At 41.1% G+C, this 24,567-nt stretch overlaps 1 protein-coding gene across 7 annotated transcripts in view; it reads left to right on the top strand.

Moving 5' to 3' along the window:
- LOC124550890 (zinc finger protein 501-like) overlaps positions 1–24,567 on the top strand; it is a 601,755-nt gene that overhangs the window by 94,699 nt on the left and 482,489 nt on the right. For all 7 annotated transcript variants that reach the window (XM_047125661.1, XM_047125666.1, XM_047125665.1 and 4 more), the window contains exon 5: positions 24,124–24,192. In XM_047125661.1, coding sequence (XP_046981617.1) covers positions 24,124–24,192 — 69 coding nt within the window. The remainder of the gene's footprint in view (positions 1–24,123; positions 24,193–24,567) is intronic.

Genomic DNA, 24,567 nt, shown 5'->3' with positions numbered 1-24,567 from the left:
CTGATTCCTTGCTGACTACTGGATTCCTTTCCAGTTTGTCTTTGCATGGGCTGTTCGATACGGGTTTTTCCTTGGGGTCAACAGGCTTAGGTCATGTTCCTGCTACATTCATCAGTTTCAAGTCATAGAAGTGGTAGGTTATCTTTGCAGGTCTCTCTGACGTGAGCCTCCTTTTTTACTGTGGACAATCCAAAAGTGCTGAAGGCCTGCTCTGTAGCAGCAGATGTAACTTGTGTGCCTAGAATTTTATAGCAACTTCTGCCAGTTCACACCTTGCCACCACAGTAAAGGATTTACATGATGATTTTTATCTTCTGAAGAGTATGTGAATCAAATGATCGTAGAATATTGGGCAGCAATTCTTTGTTATTAAATCTGTTTTATGTTAGTGCTCTCGTTTTATCTTCACAGCAGTACAGAAATATAAAAGTAAATGAGTAAAGAAGCAGAATAAAAAACTATGCTCACTCAAATGTCTCCTCTACATCTGACAATTAAGCATTTTTTGGTTCTTTTGCTGAAAACAGTTCAACATTTAAGAATACATTTATCATCAAGATACATACGCCAGCTGTTTGATACAATCATTAATAATTTTGCTATCGATAATCATTCTCCAGTAATATTGAGAGATTTGACACATTACCAAGCAATGACCCAAAGACAAGTTTTTAGGCCACCATATTTGAACTTCTTTTTCACCCTTTCCCTATTTTTACTGTAATGTGTTGTACATACTTACCGGATGAATACTAAGTGGTATGTGTAAGTGTCTCCCTGTCTTTATAATACTCATATTACAAAATATATTGACTTGGTTAGGTATCCATGAACTTTCAAGTGTCTTAATTTTGTTGACCTTGCCCCTAATAATGCTTGTGACTTTATTTGGACGTCAGAACACTTCCCTTATGCCACGAGAATTCTGTTGCAATTCTTCCATCTTTGCAGTGTTACCATAATTAATGTGTAATATGCACATATTCATCCATTACATTTTTCGTCGATTTGCTATACCCACCCTTTCCCCCATAACATGTGATTTGACTGAAATGTGGACACATAATTCTCAGTCATAAAATTTTGTCCAAGTGTTGTCTTCATATATACCCATGTGTGTCATTTTCCTCGGGTACGCTGTGATGACAGGGTGGTACTATGATAATGTGTAAGAAAGAAGAGTTTCACTGATAGAAACTTGTGAATATGAAAGAGCAGGAAAGTCAGAGTTGGTCTTCCTTTTGGAGAAGTAAGAAAGAAAAAGAAAGATGCTTTCATTAAGATTGAAGAGAGAAAGGAGATAGCCATGAAACATTGTGTATCATACCACCCCCCACCCCTAGGAAATTCCCTCTGCTTAAGTTCTTCATTGTGGCAACAGGGGGAAAAGATGGTTGACATTCCCTGCAAAATGGTCTGGTCACAACTTCGCTGTTGCAGACACCAAAAAGCTACCCCAGAGAACTCCTCTTGTAACCGTGAAGAGAAAGAACAAACTCCAACGGTGGAAAAAAATAGTATATCATCAGTCATCAGTGTCCTGTCTCTGTCTGTCTATTATCCAACTTACAGCACTGCTACACTGATACCTCCCCTAAAAAATCTTAATAAATCCAGGAATTTCTATGTGATTTTACTAGCAATTGTTAACAAAAAATCCCTCTTATAAAATCTTAAAAAGAAATTAATTTTTGACACTTATTCATGTCTCTAAAGTGCCCCTCCCCCCCCCCCCCCCCCTGCCTCCCATCACCAGTTTTCTTTTTAAAGCCCCCAAGAAAGTCCTTCTGTCACCCATTTGAGATAAAGGACATGGAACATCTCATTCTCTGAACGACATGTTACACCTCATTGTCTTTAACTGAAATTGAAAACCCGTGTAAGGAGGACTCATGTCATCTATTTTGGGCAAACCTGCTTTGTTCTGCGTCAAAAGGGGCAAATGCAAAAGAGGGAGGTCTACTAATCATGAACAGTTCAAACATATGGCAAACAGTGGTACCCCTTAGGGAAATGGCAGCAAGGAGCAGGAAAGAACAACAGCTGCACTCAGTGTGTATGCCTGAGGGTCTCATTCAGCATGTTGAAGAGGATATTCCAGCAGCCATCGAAGGAAGTGGGTGATACCAACTGCATATTATGGCACACATTGGAACAAATGCTCCATGTTGTCTGGGCTCTGAGGCCATAATTGGATCACCCCAGTTACTGGCAAGAAGGTTTCAACAAAGTGTACAGTTTGCTGCTTCATCTCCAGAACTGATTGTGGCCCCTGCCTCTGTGTCAAGTGGAAGAACTGGACCAGAGACTTCAGGGTTGTCAGACAAGTGAGGCTGCAACTTACTGGACTTGAACCATAGGGTTGACAACTGTAGGGTCACACTAAATGGTCAGGTGTGCGCTACAGAAGCTGCTACCCAGGTAGCTGATGCTCACAAGGGTACTATAGATCAGGTGACTTTCCATCTAGTCCACGTAATGACAGTGGTAGAAGACCCAGAAGTATAAGCGTAAGAATGCCCCTATTGGTGAGAATATGTAAATCCTAATATTTAACTGCTAACACATTGCAACACAGTGCCAGAGTTTGAAATGCTTCAGAAAGGCAGTGAAGCTCACATAATGTTCTGAGGTTCAGTCAATACGTATGGTACAAATTGGGGTAGAGATATTAGAGCTGTGGATACCAGCTGGAAATTTATTTTCCTTTTCAATATACTTTCCTTGTAAGCGTAAACACTTATCCCATCATTCAAAAATGCACTAGAAGCCAGCAGCATAAAATGCTTGTGGCAGCAGTTGCATCTAATGTGTGACCTCTCAGGGTATAATAAGGTTATTTGGTTCCTTAAATTGCTGCAACCCACAAGACTGATGTGTCCTAAGGGTAGTGAAATAACCTTAGATGAGGAAACTGTGCCATCACTAGATAACTAGGGTGGCCAGGACACTCCTTGTTTGTGACTTTTTCTTGTTGTTTTCTGAATTCCTGTATCAAGTCAAGCATAAATATCCATGGAATACAATTCTAACAATGTTCTTGTTGGTTTTGTTGTTGTTGGTTTTGTTGTTGTTGTTGTTGTTGTGGTCTTCAGTCCAACGACTGGTCTGATGCAGCTCTCCATGCTACTCCATCCTGTGCAAGCCTCTTCATCTCCGAGTGACTACTGCAACCTACATCCTTTGGAATCTGCATAGTGTATTCATCTCTTGGTCTCCCTCTGTACTTTTTACCCTACACTCTTCCTTCCAGTACTAAAGTGGTCATCCCTTGATGCCTCGGAACGTGTCCTACCAACCAAGCCCTACTTTTAGTCAAGTTGTGCCACAAATTCCTCTTCTCCCCGATTTTATTCAGTACCCCCTCATTAATTACATGATCTACCCATCTGATCTTCAGCATTCTTCTGTTGCACCACATTTCGAAATTTTGTATTCTCTTCTTGTCTAAACTGTTTATCGTTCATGTTTCACATCTGTAGATGGCTACACTCCATGTAAATACTTTTAGAAAATACTTCCTAAAAATTAAATCGATGCTCGATGTTAACAAATTTCTCTTCTTCAGAAACACTTTCCATGCTACAGCCAGTCTACATTTTATATCCTCTCTACTTCAACCATCCTCAGTTATTTTGCTGCCCAAATAGCAAAATTCATCTACTACTTTAAGTGCTGCATTTCCTAATGTAATTCGCTCAGCATCACCTGATTTAATTCAACTACATTCCAGTATCCTCATTTTGCTTTTGTTGATGTTCATTTTATATCTTCCTTCCAAGACATTGTCCATTCTGTTCAACTGTTCTTCCAAGTCCTTTGCTCTCTAAAAGAATTACAATGTCATCTGCAAACATCAAGGTTTTTATTTCTTCTCCCTAGATTTTAATTCCTATTCCAAATTTTTCTTTTGTTTCCTTTACTGCTTGTTCAATGTCTGGGTAGAATAACATTAGGGATGGGCTACAACCCTGTCTCACTCCCTTCTCAACCACTATTTTGTGCTGCTCGACTCTTATAGCTGCCTTTTGGTTTCTGTACAAATTGTAAATAGTCTTTTTCTCCCTGTATTTTACCCCTGCCACCTTCAGAATATGAAAGAGTGTATTCCAGCCAACATTGTTGAAAGCTTTCTCTAAGTCTACAGATGCTATAAATGTAGTTTTGCCTTTTCTTAACCTAGCTTCTAAGATAAGTCATTGGGTCAGTACTGCCTCATGTGTTCCTACATTCCTACAGAATCCAAACTGATCTTCCCCGGGGTTGGCTTCTACCAGTTTTTCCATTCGTTTGTAAAGAATTCATGTTAGTATTTAGCAGCCTTGAGTTATTGAACTGATGGTTTGATAACTCTCACATCTGTCAGCACTTGCTTTCTTTGGAATTGGAATTATTATACTCTTCTTGAAGTCCGAGGGTATTTCACCTGTCTCATACATCTTGCCCACCAGATGGAAGAGCGTGGTCATGGCTGGCTCTCCCAGTGCTATCAGTAGTTCTGACGGAATGTTGTCTACTCCTGGGTCCTTGTTTCTACTTAGGTCTTTCAGTGCTCTGTGAAACTCTTCATGCAGTATTATATTCCTCATCTGGTCTTCATCTATGTCCTATTCCATTTCCACAATATTGGCCCCAAGTACATCACCCTTGTACGGGCCCTCCGTACGCTCCTTCCACTTTTCAGCTTTCCCTTCTTTGCTTACGACTGTTTTACCATGATATTGATATTCATACAGGTGGTTCTCTTTTCTCCAAAGGTCTATTTAATATTTCTCTAGGCAACATCTGTCTTACCCGTAGTGATATATGCTTCTACATCCTTACATTTGACCTCTAGCTATTCCAGTTTAGGCGTTTTGCACTTCCTGTGGCTCTCATTTTTGAGATGTTTGTATTCCTTTTTGCCTGCCTCATTTACTACATTTTTATATTTTCTCCTTTCATCAGTTAAATTCAGTATCTCTTGTGTTACCCAAGGGTTTCTACTAGCCCTCATCTTTTTACCTACTTGATCTTCTGCTGCCTTCATTATTTCATCTCTCAAAGTTATCCATTCTTCTTCTACTGTATTCCTTTCCTCTGTTCTTGTCAATCATTCCCTAATCCTTCCTCTGAAACTCTCTACAACCTCTAGTTCTTTCAGTTTAACTTTCTGCAGTTTCTTCAGTTTTAACCTATAGTTCATAACCAATAAATTGTGGTCAGAGTCCACATCTGCTTCTGGAAATGTCTTACCTGGTTCCTAAATTTGTGTCTTACCATTGTATAATCAGTCTGAAACCTTCCGGTGTCACCAGGTCTCTTCCACATACACAACCTTCTTTCATGACTCTTAGACCAAGTGTTAGCAATGATTAAGTGATGCTCTGTGCAAAACTCTACCAGGTGGCTTCCTCTTTCATTCCTTGCTCCAGTCCATATTCACCTACTACCTTACTTTCTCTACCTTTTCCTACTGTCGAGTGTCAGTTCCCCATGACTATTACATTTTCATCTCTTTTAACTATTTGAATAATTTCTCTTATCTCATCATAAATTTCTTCAATTTCTTTGTCATCTGCAGGGATAGTTGGCATATAAACTTGTCCTACTATGGCAGGCGTGAGCTTCATGTCTATCCTGGCTACAATAATGTGTTCACTATGCTGTTCATAGTAGCTTATCCGCATTCCAATTTTTTTATTCATTGTTAAATGTACTCCTGCGTTACCCCTATTTAATTTTGTATTTATAACTCTGTATTCACTTGACCAGATGTCTTGTTCTTCCTGCCATCGAACTTCACTAATTCTCACTATATGTAAGTTTAACCTATCCATTTCTATTTTTAAATTTTCTAACCTACCTGCTTGAATAAGGGATATGACATTCCATGACCCAATCCATAGAATGCCAGTTTTGTTCCTCATGATAATGACATTCTTCTGAGTAGTCCTTGCCTGGAGATCCAAATGGGGGACTATTTTAGGTAAGGAATATTTTACCCAAGAGGATGTCATCAACATTGAACCGTACAGTAAAGCTGCATGTCCTTGGGAAAAGTTATTGCTGTAGTTTCCCCCTTTCAGCCGTTTGCAGTACTAGCACAGCAATGCTGTTTTTGTTGATGTTACAAGGTCAGTTCAGTCAATCATGCAGACTGTTGCCCCAGCAACTACTGAAAAGGCTGCTACCCCTCTTGAGGAACCACACATTTGTCTGGGCTCTCCACAAATACCCCTCCATTGTGGTTGCACCTACATTATGGCTGTCTTCATTGCTGAGGCATGTGAGTGTCCCCACCAATGGTAAGGTCCACGGTTCATCCCATATATGGGGTAAGTGCTCTGTGGATAGCCCTGGGCTCAAAAAAATTGTATTGTTCTTGTCAGATATGCACTCGTAGGACACCTGCCATGATGGTCTGACTGCAGATCATTAACCACTGGCTGCAGGATACTGTGTCAGCTACCTTCCATACAACATGTGTTGCAACTTCTAGATTCATATAGGCACGAAATTTAAAATGATGTTTGGTATTCTTGCATTTACAACTCATATTGAATCACCCTCATAGTACAGAAAGCTGATTGAAGTCTGAAATTGATAGCAGTGAGATTTTTGGGGAAAATGGAAGTGTATATTGAAAGGATAGGCTAAAAGGAAATGGAGGTGTGTGTACTTGACACAGTAAACAAGAAACTCAAATCCACCAAAATAGAAATTGAAGCTGTATGTGAGATTATTTGGGCAAGACTTGGTATCAGGGGTGGGCATAAAATGGTAACTGGAATGTTCTATTGGCCACCAGATTCGTCTCTTGATGTAAATGAAAACTTAAGTTCATGTATATGTAAGTACCCCTGTCAGACTACAATCATTGGTGCAGACTTAAATCATCCAACAATCAATTGGGATAAGTAGAGTTTTGTTAGTGGAGGGTCTGACAAGACATCCTTTTAAACATTACTAAATGCCTTCTGTGAAAACTAACTATAACAGTTAGTTCAGAACACCATTCATGATGGAACTGCATTGGATCAAATAGAAAAAAATAAACCTGACCTCTTTGAGGATGGCCACATCAAAACTGGTATCAGTGACCAAGACATGGCTGTGACAACAATGATTAAAAAAGTACAAAAGATAACTAAAACAAATAAAAAGATACATACACTCAGTAGACTAGGCAATAAAGCAGTACTATCATATCTCAACAAGGAACTTGAAACGTTCAGTACAGGACAGGAGCTTGTAGAGGATATATGGCTCAAGTTTAAAAGAATAGCTGAAGAGTCACTGGATAGATACATACCCGGTAGAACAGTTCGTAATGGAAGAAACCCTCCATGGCATACAGTCACAGTAAATAAACTTCTAAAAAACAGAGATTACCACATAATAGGTGTGAAACAAAGCATGGGGCTACAGATAGAGAAATTATGAGTGAAACGCATTTGGCTGTCAAGAGAGCAATGTGCGATGCCTTCAGTGACCACCGCAGCAGAATATTGTCGTGTGATCTTCCATAGAACCCAGAGAAATTCATATTGTATGTAAAGGCTGCCACTAGCACCAAAGCTAATCTCCAGTCTGTAGTGAAAGAGGTGGGTACTGAAATTGAGGAAAGCTAAGCAAAAGCTGTAATGCTGAACTCTATTTTCAAATATTGCTTTACAAAGGAAGATCCAGGACAACTACCCCAGTTGAATCCTCGTATCACTTAAAAGATGAACAAAATAAGTGTTAGTGTCAGTGGTGTTGAGAAACAGCTGGATTCATTAAAACTGAACGAAGCTCTGGAACCCAACAAAACTTCTATTAGATTGTATTCAATGATTCAGAATGAATCATTTTCAGTTGTGTATTACATATAAACTATACAAGATAGAAACACCTTGCACGTATCACTTCGCTGTTTTCTGTTTGTAGCAACATGGCGACTACACCACAAGAGAAATCAATTTGTGTATGGTAATTTGCATGAAGTCAATCTAATGTTCAAGTGAAATGTGCATTCCATTGCTGATTCAGCAAAACGCTTCATCTGCCCAAGTAGATATGTGGCTGGAATATGAAATTTTTTGAAGTTGGTTGCATAATGCAAAGGGAAGAGACTGGTTGGCCGTGCATGTCTGATGAAAATGCCAAGCACATCCGAAATGATAAAATCTTCTCCAGTTGAGAGTCGAGTCAATGTGTATTTCTCCAGCAACATTTCAGCAAGTTTCTTACTCGCCATCTTCAGGTACAGTGTCAGGTTCATGTCTTGTCTGGGTTTTTATAGCTGCTGGACCATGGGCTTCTCTGCATACTCGGTGCCATTCGACCCAATCAGGCATGAGCGGAATTGGCACTGAGGCACATGGTGGGAGGGAGCTGCATGTGCCATGTCCCAGAGTCACATCTAGGTGTGGCCTGTTTATTCCATCTGCCACCACCATCCTCCCTCCATTGGTGCACTCTCGTCATATTCTTGCTAATGTTGTGTCCCATGCTATGCTGAGCTGGAAGTCGCTATCCCAGTTGACCAGGTTATCATTGACTTGTATCTCCACTGCCTCTTTAATAATAGAGTCCCAGAAACCTTTCTCTCTACACAGCATCTTGGTTTGTTCAAATTGAATCATGTGCTGTGCTCCAGTACTGCGGATTTTTCCTTTTGTCTGAGGCAAACACTTCTCACACATTTAGAGATGCAGTGTGTTATGCAATGCTGCATCTGTCTGATATATTGTTTTCCACGTTCACAAGAAATTCTGTAGAGACCAGTGTTCTTAGACCAAAGTTGTTGTTCATTGAGTCTGTGCTCAGTAGCACAGAAGTTGCCCAATTGTTTAGTATTAGCTGGAGGCAGCTTTAATCTACCAAGTATAGATTGTGACATCTATAGGTTCAGTGGAGTTATATCACAATCAGGGGAGATATGATATATCACAAGTTGTTAGCGTCCTACTTAGACAGTGAATAGATGTAATCTAGTTCCAGTATGATGTATGTCTGGGAATCAAATATCTAATGTGACAGTCCAAATGTAATGGAAATACAGGGTTATTCTAAATGATGGACCCATTTTCAAAAATTAGTATGTATTCAAGAACAAATCCGAAATGAACAAGCTTTATACCACTGAAAAGGGGCAGTTTCGAAGTTTTTGGTGGGCAGGTGGTGATGCTTTCAGAAGCGGCCAGTAGAGTTCACTTGACAATAGGGCTGTCATTCCATTTCACTGTCAGTTTGAGTGAGATGGTGACTGTGGAGCATAAGGTTTCCTTCGTTCTTGAGTTCACGAAAAGTGAGTTGCAAATTGCAGTGCAGTGGCCATTTTGTACCACATTCGGTATTCGACCATCAACTCGCAAATCCATTAGCCATTGGTTTAAGCAATTTAAACAGACTGGGAGAGAGTGCAAAGGAAAAAGCACAGTTTGACCGCATGTGTCAGAGGATGCTGTCCGACGGATTCAAGAAAGCTTTGTGCGCAGTCCCAGTAAGTCTACCAATAGAGCCAGTCGAGAACTTGGAATACCCCAACCATCTGTATGGAAAGTTCTGAGACAGTATTTACTGTACAAGCCGTACCGATTACAAATTGTGCAGAATCTCAACCCCAATGACAAAAAGAAGTGTCTTGAATTTTGTCGTTGTGTGCTGTTAAAGATGGAGCATGACGCATTTTGGGATATATGAAGTTTTGAAAATTAGTCCATCATTTAGAGTAACCCTGTATTTTAGACCTCACAGGGGCAAACTGGTTTGATCATATTATCAGTTCCAGTAAGAAAATGGATTAGTGAGCATGATGTCATCATACCCACAATGGTTTTTGAAGTTAATAAATTGATCAGTAAGACTAGGGGAGTTTTTATTCTGTAAAGAATAGATAAGATAGATAAGCATTTTTTCAGATTTTATCCTGTGGGACTGACAGATAAAATATTTTTGTTGCTTAGTTGGACAAACCTATTTCTTTGTCCTTCTATTAACACAAATATAAAGTAATTGTACAAATCGGTAATTAATTTAGTCCATGCCAATGTGTTTTTAGACTTGGCATTTATTTATTAAATCTACTGTGAAAATGCACCTATTTGCATCCACAAAGAGCAGACAAATTACATTTCTCTCTCCCATCTTCATTTGTTTCAAGACAACTGAAAATTTGTTGGCAGCGTTGATAAAGTTGTTCAAATGAGCACTGAATTGATAAAGAGCATACTTGATGAAAAAAGATGAGAACATTACATAAAACTACAAGATTAAATGGAAGGAGTGAGTTATCTTGTAACCAGGGGAGGTATGATATATCACAAGATGTTGGCGATAGCATGCTACTTAGACAGCGAATAGATGTAATTTAGTTCCAGTATGATGGATGTGTGGGAATTTTGAGCCAAGATTAAACTGATTGTAAATTGCACTCCGAAGAAGTATGTGCCAAGTAAGTCAATTAAGGATGGAAAATACCCACCATAGTTTAATACTAAAATTGGAAAATGCTTAGAAACAGAGGCTGTGCTTCACTCAGTTCTAAAAAGAACACAGATTTGTCTACGGGCTAAAGTTACTGGAAATATGTGTATCTATAAAAAAATCAATGCACAAGTCATACATAGTTGCACTGTCAAATGTTAGCAAAAGGTCTTGCTGGGAAACCTATAAAATTGTGGATCTGTGTAAAATCACTAAGCGATCTTAAGGTTTCTGTTCATTAACTTATAGGCCAGTCTGGTATGGTAGTATAAAAGGAATCACAATTCTGTTTCAAGGAGTGTTCTCTTCAGCATTGGCTTACATTAACTGTGGTTCCAAAGCCCAGTATAAAGTACTGAATGACATGAAAATGCACAAGTGACTCCCTTGTGTAAGGAGGGTGAAGGAATGGACTCCAAGAAAAAGGGCAGAAAGTCATAAGTTTGCCGAGGAATTCTGAGCAGATTTTAAGTTTCAGTATAATAAATTTCACTTTTCTGTCCAAAAATCAACACATATTTAGAAAATGTCACTAATGTCAAATCAGCATGCCCTCTCTTGCATGATAGCCTGCGAATCGTGAATGGCAGCATGCAGATTCCATATTCCTAAATTTCTAAAAAATATTTGACACAGTGCCACACCTCAGACTCTTAACTAAGGTCTGAGCATGTACAATAGGTTCTGAGATATGTGAGTGGCTCAAAGTCTTCTTAAGTAATAAAACCTAGTATGTTGTCTTGGACGGCAAATGTTCATCAGAGACAAACGTATCATTGGGAGTGACATACAGAAATGTGATATGTGATAAGACCTATTTACTAGGGTAATCCCAAAAGTAAGGTTCCCAAAGCACTGGGGCTACAGTGAAATTGTTTGTGTGGCTGTTGGCTGCACTGGTTTTTTCCTTGTTCCCTCCACTCCTTGCAGAAACCACCATACCTCCACTGCAGCTTTCAATTTCAGCTTGGCAGCCAGTTGTAATGGAGCTCCCGTTACCCACTACTGCCAGGTGTGAACTTTGTGGCATTATTCAGTTTTAGAAGACATTAAGATGATCAACATTCATTGATGGTTGGCGGAATTGTATGGAGAGACATGAATGGATATCAAAAATGTCAGCAAATGATGTAGAGAGTTTACTGGTGGTCGTACTGAAATTCATGATAATAGAAGAATGGGAGATCACCAATTCCTGAATAGACTATCTCAAAGGTTGAACAAGTCATGTTTCAAGAATGCCAGACCAATATTGATTAACTCTGCAATGTTGTTCTAGAGGTTTCTTAAAGCACTGTTCAACAGACTTTGACTAAAGTGTTGAAATTTCGGAAGGTATGCACAAGGTAGGTCGCAAGAATGCTGACAGAAGACCACGAACGGCAACGTGTTGAAACTTCTCGCCAATTTCTTCAATGCTGTGCAGGTGAGAAGGACAGTCTTTTGGATTCAGTAGTCACAGGTGATGAAACCTGGGCTTTCCACTTCACACCTGATGAGATGAAACAATAGTCATGTAAGTGTCGGTGTTCAGATTTACCCAAGCTGCAAAAATTCAAAAGAATACAATCTGCCAATAAAGTTGTGGCAACTGTGTTTTTGGGATGAAACGGAATATTGTTGGTCAACTTCATGTTTTGTGGGACAAGAAATGCTGACAGGTGTTGTCAACATTAAAAAACTCAGATGGGCAATTTAGAACTGACGAAGTTGAATGTTGAGCAAGGGAATTAGCCTTCTCCACGACATTGCTCACGTCCATATTGCCCGTCAAACTGTGAATCTTCTGCAACAATTTGTCTGGGACATCACTACCACTTGGCTGAAAGGCAGTTTAGTGATGACGACGAGGTCAAAGATTAGGTCCGACGCATCTTCAGTAGCATGGGAGCGGACTGGTATGACATGGGCATACAAAAACTACGTCAGTATTTACAAAAATGCGTTAATTGAAATGGCATTTATTTGGGAAAATAGAATCGCTTCTGTATATTGTTTAAAAAATTGGAGACCTTACTTTTGGGCTTACCCTCATAGTTATCTATATACAAGAAAGGTGAGTAGCAGTCTGCGACTGTTTGCTGCTGATGCTTTAGTGTTTGGGTCAGTGCCATCTTTAAGTGATTTGGGAGGATATGGGATGACTTGGAAAGAATTTCTTTTGGGGATGATGAATTGGAGCTTTCTGTAAATGTGAAAATTGCATATTAATCCAGGTGATTTGGAGAAACTTTCTTGTAATGCTTGAATACAGATATTAGTGACATGCTACTTGACTCAGTCACATCTATTAAATACCTCGGTGTAATGTCGCAGAAGGACATGAAATGGAATGAGCACATAAAATTAGTTGTAGGGAAGGTGAATGATTGACTTTGGTTTATTGGGAGAATACTAGAAAGTGTAGCTCATCTACCAGTTGACCATGTGAAGAATGTTTGTGTGATCCATTCTTAAACACTTCTGAAGTGCTTGAGATCCCACACAGGCCACATTAAAGGAATATATAGCAGTTCGGGCATGTGTTGCTAGACTTTTTACCAGTAGGTTAGATCAGGTATTACTGAAATGGCATGTGAACTCAATTGCCTGTGCCAAAGTAGACATTCTTTTTGCAAAACACTATTGACATAGAATGAAATTTTCACCCTGCAGCGGATTGTGCACTGATATGAAACTTCCTGGCAGATTAAAACTGTGTGCCGGGTCGAGACTTGAACTTGGGACCTTTGCCTTTCGCGATCAAGTGCTCTAGTTGTAGAGCACTTGCCTGCGAAAGGTGACGGTCCCGAGTTCGAGTCTCAGCCCAGCACACAGTTTTAATCTGCCGGGCAGTTACTATTGACACAGTTTATAGAACTGGCAATTGCGACAGAATGCAGAACGGTTGTACTGCCACAAACATTCATGCCACATAGTGACTGTGAAGACAAAATGAGGGATTGGGCTTAGTGCAGAAGCATATAGAAATCCTTTTCCTCCTCTCTTCACACATGAGTGGCAAAGGAAAGGAAATGACTGGCAGTGGTAGAAGGTACTCTGGCTGTGCACCTTATGTTGGCCTCTGGAGTGTGTATGTAGATCTAGATGAAATTCAGGTGTGTCCCAGGGATATGTTTTGGGACGCTTCTGTTATTATTGTGTGTTAGTAACCAGATAGACCTCAGATTTTTTGCAGATAGTGCAGTTATTTTTAATGAAGTACTGTCCAAAAAAAGCTGAAGAAAGATCCAATCAGAACTTGACAAGATTTCTTGTGCAAAAATTGTCAGCTTATTTTAAGTGTTCACAAAAGTAAAATTCTGTGCTTCACAAAACACAGAAAAATAGTTTTCTGTGACTGCAAGATCAGTAACAGTTCAGAACTTTCTGCTTGCACAAATACTTGGATGTAATGATTTGTAGGGGTATCAAATGGAATGATCTCATAGGCTCAGTCCTCAGCAAGGGAGGTGGCAGTCCTCGGATCATTAGCAGGATACTAGGAAAATTCAGTTTGTGTATAAAGGCGACTGCTTGTGCATCACATCGCAGAATGTTGCTCAGGTGTGTGGGACCCATACGAAAGCTGACTAACAAGTGACATACGTTTGCAAAGAAGAGCAGCACAAATGAACATAGTTTTGTTTGACTTGCAGGAGAGTGTGACAGAAGTGTTGATAAACTTGAATTGGCAGATGCTTGAAGATGGATGTCAGTTATAGCATGAAAGTTGCTTGCAAATTTTTACACACCAATAGGGCCTCGCATTTGGGGGGACAATGGTTCAAACCTGCATTCGGCTGTCCGGATTCCCTAAATCACTTCGGGCAAATGCCAGGATGGTTCCTTTGAAATGGCACAGCTGACTTCCTTCCCCATCCTTCTCTATCTCGATGGGACCAATAACCTCGCTGTTTGGCCACCTCCCACAAATCAACAACAACAATGCAGAAGCTAGAGATATTCTTTATCCACTACGTATTCCACTCACAAACATTGTGAAGGCAAGATTAAATTAATTGCAGCACCCATGGAGGCCTTTAATACCTGGCGAACACTTGTGAATGAGCAGCAACAAATGAGAATTCTCTGTGGTGTAAGCAGCAGGTGAGCACAGGCAAACATCTATTGGTCATGTTCTGTTTGCATTTGCTGCTCACCCATGCTTCACTGGCCATTGGCCTTTGAGCAAACTGTTGACGAAAGTCCACATCATCGCTGCTTCAGCACTGACAGCAGAGAGAGCTTTCATCTACTGTCATTGTCTGCAATTTTGCATGGGAACTACTTTTGTTGTTGAAATGAGTTGGGTAAGTGATGGATTGGTCTAGAGAGAATGTAATGTTGGTAGCAGAAGAAAGTAGACCTCATAGATGTTAGTTTGATCCAAGAAATCCACAGTACAAATACTGAAGAAAGAAATATGATTTTAAAAAAATGCCAAAACATTCATAGTTCCAACTGGAGATGTGAGAGGGGCCATAAATTTATTAGATGCTTCTATTAGTTAGGTGAGAACAGACTGAATAAGCACAAGTGTTGTATTTATTTTTACCGGAAATAAACAGCTCACTATTTTTCTCTGAAAGTAAATGAGTATGAATATGATTCTCTTAGCCTGATTAAAATTAAAAATGACCAAAAGACCTGCTTACATCCATAGTGGCTGTAATTACATGGCTGATGTATCTTTTATTTTAGAGGTTTTTAATTTTTTTGTGATCAGTCTTCCTGCCCTATAACGACCTGTATAGCAGATTTTATCAAGTATCCTATGTGACAATTTGTATGCATATTCCTCTTTTCAATTCCTCTTTTCATTCACATTATCTTTCTTATACCTACTTTAATAACATGCTTGAAGTACTTTGTGTATATCACTTCAAACATCAACTAGTATGCAGTGTTACATCCGTTGAAATGTGACAACTTTAGCATAATTGTGTTTGGTTGCTAATTCTGACAATGTGAATATTAAATTAAATATCAATATTAAATTAAATATGACCTTTCTTCAGGTTATGTTGGTTATTAGTAATTACTGTTCGGCTTTTAAATATCCACCTCAGTTGTAATGAGAAGCATTCAAAAAGTGTCAAATGATATTGTTATAATGTCAAGTTGAACACATTTATTTTGAAATGACACGACACGTATAAGTCACTGAGCAAGTTGACAAAGCAAGACATGTGATTACGGTAACATTCGAATGAGCACTGAGTCTAAGTCCAGCAGCTGCTGGCTGGCTGGCCGCTTAGGTGGCGCGGCTGTTGCATGGCTGGCAGACAGCGCCGCATGTAGATGACGCACGTAATTGTGTGGCGGCACTTTGAATGATTGGCGAGTCACAACACTTTTCCCCCCTTTCACATTTTTGCACTGGTCTTGATGGAAGTGGCCTGTAGATTGCTAACGTCCATAGGTGTTTTTTGACTGGCCGTAAAATCTCGAGGAGGAGGCTTCCCACATGGACGGATGTGTCCCCGATGATACTGGGTCGAGATGACAGGAGATGTGGGGGTCGAATCGGCTGGGGCCCCGTGCACCAATCTGCCCATTGCGGCAAGTCCAGTTAATATAACAGGAGACATGGGCGATGTGTCGGCGTCCATAGGAGAAGGAGGCGAGTAGATAGGATCTGACAGATGGTGGTCATCCAGTTCCTGCATGGGCACGTCTCCTGGCAGTGTCCGTTCTTGTACTGGCACCGAGATGACGGTGAGAGGGATGCGTTGTGAGTAATGAGAGATGCCAGGACCCCGAGCATCAGGTAGAGCCGAAAGTGGTGTAGTGGCATTCGGAACAGGCGTTGCCGGCACACGAGGCCAAAGCTGGTCCGAATGATGCACTGCAACACCCATGTCTGTCTGGATTTCGTACAGTCATCAGCCACGGTGTCGTAAGATATGGCCCGGACTCCATTTTGGCCGCCTGCCATATCCCAGTACCCAGACAAGGTCGTCGGTGGTGAACCGGCCAAGCGAAGGCACCTGCGGCCGTGAGGTGGAAGGCCACAGTAGATGAAGTAGCGTGTGGGGCTGTCGGCTCATCCGGGCTGTGGTCGCCCATGGAGGTGGAACGGGAAGAAGCCAGAAACTGGCGCATCATCAGCAGCAGAAGAAGTCAGGAGTTTCCGCATTTGAGCCTTAAATGTGCGGACCAGTCGTTCAGCCTCACCGTTTGATTGTGGATGGATTCGGAAGAGGCAAATTGTGGACCATTATCAGTAACAAGAGTAGAGGGAAGGCCTTCCAAAGAAAAAATGCGGGCAAGAGCACTGGTGGTTGCCGCGGTGGTAGGTGACGTGCAACGTACAATGAAAGGAAAGTTAGAGTAGGCATCAATTATGAGGAGCCAATAAGTACCTAAAAAAGGTCCCATGAAGTCAGCATGAATGCGCTCCCAGGGCATCTCAGGCGAAGGCTACAGTTACAAAGATGACTTCGGGGCAGTGGCGTGTGACGCACAAGGGCTCCAGGCAGTGACCATGTGTGCTATTTCAGAGTCAATGCCAGACCAGTACACATGACAGCGCGCCAGAGATTTTGTGCGAGAGACACCCCAGTGCCCTTGTTGAAGGAGGCGCAAGACCGAAGCACGCAAAGATCCAGGTACCACAACACGCAGTGAAGCATTGTCGGTGGAAAGAGGATAACACCATCCCTAGCTATGAGGCGGTAGCGCAGAGCGTAACAGTTCTGCAACGGGGCAGAAGTCTTAGCGGACGGACGATATGGCCAACCCTTCTGAATACACCGTAAAACCCGTGAGAGGGTAGGGTCAGATCCCGTAGCAGCCGCCAGCCTGTCCCCAGTGACGGGGTACCCATCCACAACCCGCTGCTCGGCAACATCCAGGTGGAAACACAAAAGTTCGTCCCTATCGAATGCCAGCTCAGGACCCATGGGAAGGCGAGACAGTGCATCAGCATTCGCATGTTGATCCGTCGGCCGCAAATGAATCTCATAATTGAAACGAGACAAGTAAAGAGCCCAATGCTGGAGGTGGTGTGCAGCCTTGTCGGGAAGTGACGATGATGGATGAAACAAGGAAACAAGTGGTTTGTGATCCGTAACAAGATGAAATTTGGATCCATAGAGAAAAACACCAAACTTATGCTTTGGCCAAAGCCTCTTTTTCAATTTGAGAATACTTTTGTTGGGCATCCATGAGTGTTTTGGAGACATAAGCAATGGGTTGTTCATAGCCGTCAGAAAAACGGTGCGCAAGGACTGCACCGACCCCGTATTGAGAGGCATCCGTGGCAAGAACAAGATGTTGGCCAGGTCGATAAGTAGCCAGGCACGGGGCCTGTTTCAGCATAGTCTTCAATGTCTGGAAAGCCGCATTGCATGACGCGGACCAGTGAAAAGGCACGGAAAAGGCACATTTGTATGCAACAGGTGATGCAACGGCTGAGCCACTGAAGCAGCAGACGATAAAAACTTGTGATAGTATGCTATTTCCCCCAAGAAGGCCTGCAGTTCCTTAACAGATGTAGGGCGAGGAAGGGCATTGATCGCAGCGACAGTTTGCCGAAGTGGACGAATACCATCCCGAGAGAGTTGAAACCCCAAGTACGTGATAGATGCCTGAAAAAATTGTGACTTCTGAAGATTACACTTAAGACCGGCAGTCTGTAGGACATGAAAAAGTGTGTGGAGGTTCTGAAGATGTTCTTCAGTGTCTCACTCCTCAAGTATGGGAACAGTGCGAACGCGGATTTGTAAGATACCTCAGCATTAAATTGTCCGAAGAGAGAAATCTTCTGTTTATTGTACGTCCGTAATTGCCGAGTGACGGGTGATAGGAGTGGTGAACCCAACTGAAGATACGTCTGAGAATTAATGATAGTGGCAGCAGAACCAGTATCCACCTGCATATGAGCATATCGACCAAGTATTTGGACAGTGAGGAATAACTTCCCTGAAAGGGAAGAAGTACAATTGACAGACAACACAGAATCAGAATCAGCGTCATGGTCATGAACATCATGTATGCGGTCGTATTTGCAAACGGAAGACACATGACCCTTCTTTTTGCAATTGTGACACACAGCCCAACATTGAGGACAATCTCGTGTGAATGTTTCGTAAAACACCGCGGTCATGAAGGAAGTTGCCGACGGTTTTGCTGGAGTTTTTTAAAGGGTTGTTTACGGTTAGGCTGAGGCTGCATGTGGTAGCGTACTGTGGCCACATCGGCTGGCGGGAATGTGCCGCACATGTTGTCAACAATGCACAGAGGTTGTATCTCCCCGACGTCACCCCACGCCTCTATTTGCGCCCCAGTGGCGCGAGAAATTTCAAAAGACTGCCAATGGATAGGACTTCATCTAGAGTCGGATTTGCCAACTGAAGGGCACGTTGCCGAACTTCTTTGTCAGGCGCTGACCGGATAATAGCATCCCATACAATGGAATCGGCATAGGCTTCTTTGTGAATGTCAGTAACAAATTGACACTTTCGACTGAGGCCGTGAAGTTCAGCAGCCCAAGCGCGATAGGATTGATGCGGTTGTGTTTAACAACACGAGACACTACCACACGCGTTTGTTTTTGAAAATAGACTGACAAAAGTGAGCACATTTCAGCAAAGGACAAAGACGCAGGATCTTTCAAAGTAGCCAATTGCGACAACAATCGATACATTTGAGGTAAAATCCATGAAAGAAACAGAGACTTACATGTTTGTTCGTCCTTGACATGAAATGCCAAGAAGTGCTGTCAAAGACGTTTTTCGTAACCAGGCCAGTCTTCCGCCGTCTCGTCGTAAGGAGGAAAAGGAGGTATATACAACGATGAGAAACGCCCCACATTTGATGCCGCAACGAAATCGCAAATCGCCGATGTTAGAAGCATTTGCTGTTCAATGAGACCTTGCAATAGTTGCTCGACAGTAGCCATGGAAACCTGTGGGTCAATGATGAAAAGGAAAAATCCCATCCTCATCACCAATTGTTATAACGTCAAGTTGAACACTTATATTTTGAAACAACATGACACGTATGTCACTGGGCAAGCTGACAAAGCAAGACATGTGAACACGGTAACATTCGAATGAGCACTGAGTCCAAGTCTATTAGCCGGTGGATGGCTGGCCGCTTAGGTGACGAGGCTGCTGCATGCCTGGCAGACAGCGCCGCATGTAGACGATGCGCGTAATTGTGCGGCGGCACTTTGAATGATCGGCGACTCACAACAGATACATGTTCAAAGGTTTGGAAGAATCGTAAGAGAGACTAGAGCTGCAGTTCTGTGTTAAGTGCACTACCGTCACACATTTCATGCTTACGAACAAATTCAGGTTCCTGCTTTCTTCCTTTGCTATGCCATTTTGCTTGGTTTGTCAAACACAGCTGTTTCACTATGCAAAACATTCCTACTACAGTACCGAGCAGGGTGGCGCAGTGGTTAGACACTGGACTCGCATTCGGGAGGACGACGGTTCAGTCCCGCGTCCGGCCATCCTGATTTAGGTTTTCCATGATTTCCCTAAATCGCTCCAGGCAAATGCCGGGATGGTTCCTCTGAAAGGGCACGGCCGACTTCCTTCCGATGAGACCGATGACCACGCTGTGTGGTCTCCTTCCCCAAACCAACCAACCAACCTACTACAGTATCAGGCTTTTTGATTGTGGCTATAACTAGTGTTTTATTGAGTGAAATGTGAGAATTATTAGAGTGGGAAAAAAATAAAAATAAAATAATAAAAAAGAGTAGCAGAGTTCATAACATTGTAAGGTTGGCAGGTTGACGAGTTTTATTCATTCTCTTCTATTCCCTCCAGTGGAAATGCTTGTTTATGGACAGAAGAAAATGGTCGTGACCAGTGGTCAGTTATCTGTGAATGCTTTATTTGCTTGTGATTGCTTGCATTCACCCTGGTGTAAACAAGGCTCAAGCAGTCATTCTTTCTGCATTTCGTACCCAATTGGAACAGGAAGAAACCCTGACATACGGTTCCATGCTAAGCATCTTCAGCCATGCACTTCACATGGTTTCCAAAGTATGAGATGTGTTAGCTTGTGAAGGTGCCAAACTACTGCATATGTAATTTGCTACACATTGCAAATAAATCTTGGGTGGTGGTCATGACACCACTTAACCCTTGCAACACCTAAGGGGGCAGAGGAGGGGGGGGGGTAATTTATTGCACCTTATGAAAATGCTGTAATCTTGTAAGTTACATAATAGTTTAAATATTTGAAAAAAATATTGTTTTTAATGAATTCGTCTACCAGAATTAAATTTAACCAAAAAAATTTAAGTCTTTGTTCTGTGTTTCTGTGGATGATAAATAGTTTGGATAAGAAGAGAATAGAAGCTTTCAAATTTGAGGCCTTACTTAAACACCAATGTTGTTGTTCTTGTGGTCACCAGTCCAGAGACTAGTTTGATGCAGCTCTCCATGCTACTCTATTCTGTGCAAGCTTCTTCATCTCCCAGTACCTACTGCAACCTACATCCTTCTGAATCTGCTTAGTGTATTCATCTCTTGGTCTCCCTCTAGGATTTTTACCCTCCACGCTGCTCTCCAATACTAAATTGATGATCCCTTGATACCTCAGAACATGTCCTACCAACCGATCCCTTCTTCTAGTCAAGTAGGGCCACAATCTCCTCTTCTCTCCAATTCTCTTCAATACCTCCTCATTAGTTATGTGATCTACCCATCTAATCTTCAGCATTCTTCTGTAGCACCACATTTTGAAAGCTTCTATTCTCTTCTTGTCCAAACTATTTATCATCCATGTTTCACTTCCATACATGGCTACACTCCATACAAATACTTTCAGAAACTACTTCCTGACACTTAAATCTATACTCGATGTTAACAAATTTCCCTTCTTCAGAAATGCTTTCCTTGCCATTTCCAGTCTGCATTTTATATCCTCTCTACTTTGACCATCGTCAGTTAGTTTGCACCCCAAATAGCAAAACTCCTTTACTACTTTAAGTGTCTCATTTCCTAATCTAATTCCCTCAGCATCACCTGACTTAATTCGTCTACATTCCATTATCCTCATTTTGCTTTTGTTGTTGTTCATCTTATATCCTCCTTTCAAGACTGTCCATTCCATTCAGCTGCTCTTCCAAGTCCTTTGCTGTCTCTGACAGAATTACAATGTCATCAGCGAACCTCAAAGTTTTTATTTCTCCTTCATGGATTTTATTACCTACTCCAAATTTTTCTTATGTTTCCTCTACTGCTTGCTCAATAGACAGATTGAATAACATCGAGAAGAGGCTACAACCCTGTCTCACTCCTTTCCCAACCACTGCTTCCCTTTCATACCCCTCGACTTTTATAACTGCCATCTGGTTTCTGTACAAATTGTAAATAGCCTTTCGCTCCCTGCATTTTACCCCTGCCACCTTTAGAATTTGAATGAGAGTATTCCAGTCAACATTGTCAAAAGCTTTCTCTAAGTCTACAAATGCTAGAAACATAGGTTTGCCCTTCCTTAATCGTTGTTCTAAGATGAGTCGTAAGGTCAGTATTGCCTCACATGTTCCATTATTTCTACGGAATCCAAACAGATCTTCCCTGAGGTCGGCTACTACCTGTTTTTTGATTCGTCTGTAAAGAATTTGTGTTAGTATTTTCCAGCTGTGACTAATTAAACTGATAGTTTGGTAATTTTCACATCTGTCAACACCTGCTTTCTTTGGGATTGGAATTATTATATTCTTCTTGAAGTATGAGGGTATTTCGCCTGTCTCATACATCTTGCTCACCAGATGGTAGAGTTTTCTCAGGGCTGGCTCTCCCAAGGCTGTCAGTCGTTCTAATGGAATGTTGTCTACTCCCGGGGCCTTGTTTCGACTCAGGTCTTTCAGTGCTCTGTGAAACTCTTCACGCAGTATCATATCTCCCATTTAATTTTCATCTACATCCTCTTCCATTTCCATAATATTGTCCTCAAGTACATCAACCTTGTATAGACCCTCTATATAATCCTTCCACCGTTCTGCTTTCCCTTCTTTGCTTAGGACTGGGTTTCCATTGGAGCTATTGATATTGGTACAAGTGGTTATCTTTTCTCCAAAGGTCTCTTTAATTTTCCTGTAGGCAGTATCTATCTTACCCCTAGTGAGATAAGCCTCTACATCCTTACATTTATCCTCTAGCCATCCCTGCACTTCCTGTCGATCTCATTTCTGAGACGTTTGCATTCCTTTTTGCCTGCTTCATTTACTGAATTTTTATATTTTTTCCTTCCATCATTTAAATTCAATATTTCTCTCTTACCCAAGGATTTCTACTAGCCCTCATCTTTTTACCTACTTGATCCTCTGCTGACTTCACTACTTCATCCCTCAAACCTGCCCATTTTTCTTCTACTGTATTTCTTTCCCCCATTCCTCTCATATGTTCCCTTATGCTCTCCCTGAAACTCTGTACAACCTCTTGTTTAGTCAGTTTATCCAGGTCCCATCACCTTAAATTCCCACCTTTTTGCAGTTTCTTCAGTTTTAATCTACAGTTCATAACCAATAGATTGTGATCAGAGTCCACATCTGCCCCTGGAAATGTCTTACAATTTAAAACCTGGTTCCTAAATCTCTGTCCTACCATTATATAATCTATCTGATACCTTCTAGTATCTCCAGGCTTCTTCCAATCATACAAACTTCTTTCTTGATTCTTGAACCAAGTGTTAGCTATGATTAAGTTATGCTCCGTGCAAAATTCTACCAGTTGGCTTCCTCTTTCATTTCTTACCCCCAATCCATATTTACCTACTACATTTCCTTCTCTCCCTTTTCCTACTATCGAATTCCAGTCACCAATGACTATTAAATTTTCGTCTCCCTTCACTATCTGAATAATTTCTTTTATATCATCATACATTTCATTAATTTCTTCATTATCTGCAGAGCTAGTTGGCATATAAACTTGTACTACTGTAGTAGGCATGGGCTTCGTGTCTATCTTGGCCACAATAATGCGTTCACTATACTGTTTGTAGTAGCTTACCCACACTCCTATTTTTTTATTCATTATTAAACCTACTCCTGCATTACCCCTATTTGATTTTGTATTTATAACCCTACATTCACCTGACCAAAAGTCTTGTTCCTCCTGCCACTGAACTTCACTAATTCCCATAATTCACACTATATCTAACTTTAACCTATCCATTTCCCTTTTTAAATTTTCTGACCTACCTTCCCGATTAAGGGATCTGACATTCCATGCTCCGATTCGTAGAATGCCAGTTTTTTTTCTCCTGATAACGATATCCTCTTGAGTAGTCCCCACCCGGAGATCCGAATGACGGACTATTTTCCCTCCCGAATATTTTACCCAAGAGGATGCCATCATCATTTAAACACCAATATCTCTTTAAAAAGTATGTTATGAGTAAAAGTCAACAACAATTAACAATTTTTTTAAGGTATTGCTCGTTATTTATAGTGTATTCATATTGCTAAGGTGCTAAAAGATATTTTCAGGTTCAGGATCCTATTGACATGTCAGTACTTCTGTAAAAAGTATGTTATTGATCTAAGTCAACAACAGTATATGATTTTTTAAAATACTTTTTTCAGGATGGGCATAAAGAATCCCCCCCACCCTCAACAATGCAATTTTTGGAAAATGCGTTGGTATTTCTAGGATTAATAATGCATATGGACATTGTAACAAACACACATAAATAACTCTGTTTACTTTTTTTCAGTGTTTACCAGAGTGGGAGGAGCCCGAAGGCCTTGATAGCGCACAGGACCCACTAAGTGGCACTGTGGAGGTGAGTGTGTCTTTTGTATTGTTTTATTTATCTGTGGGTAACTGCATTGCATAACATAGGACAGTAATTTCTTTACTTACGTGTTTGTTGATTACCTGTGGAGGAAAGAGGAACAGCTCTATGAAAATATAGCTCAAGTGACGAGCCAGTACTGCGCAAATAGGAGAAAGCTGAATTATGGATGGAATACATAGAAAAGTTGTACAAGGGAAATGAGCTTGAAAGCAACATTATAGAAGGGAAAGAGGAAGTAGATGAAGATGAGCTAGGAAATTTGATACTGCAGGAAAAATTTGACAGACCTCTAAAATGTGTAAGTCAAAACATTGCCTTTGGAGTAGATGACATTCCCCCAGAAGTGAGCCAGCCATGACA

This window comes from Schistocerca americana, chromosome 9, assembly GCF_021461395.2.
Source record: "Schistocerca americana isolate TAMUIC-IGC-003095 chromosome 9, iqSchAmer2.1, whole genome shotgun sequence".
NCBI classification, from domain to species: Eukaryota; Metazoa; Arthropoda; class Insecta; order Orthoptera; family Acrididae; genus Schistocerca; species Schistocerca americana.
This window is presented reverse-complemented; position numbering and strand designations above follow the sequence as displayed.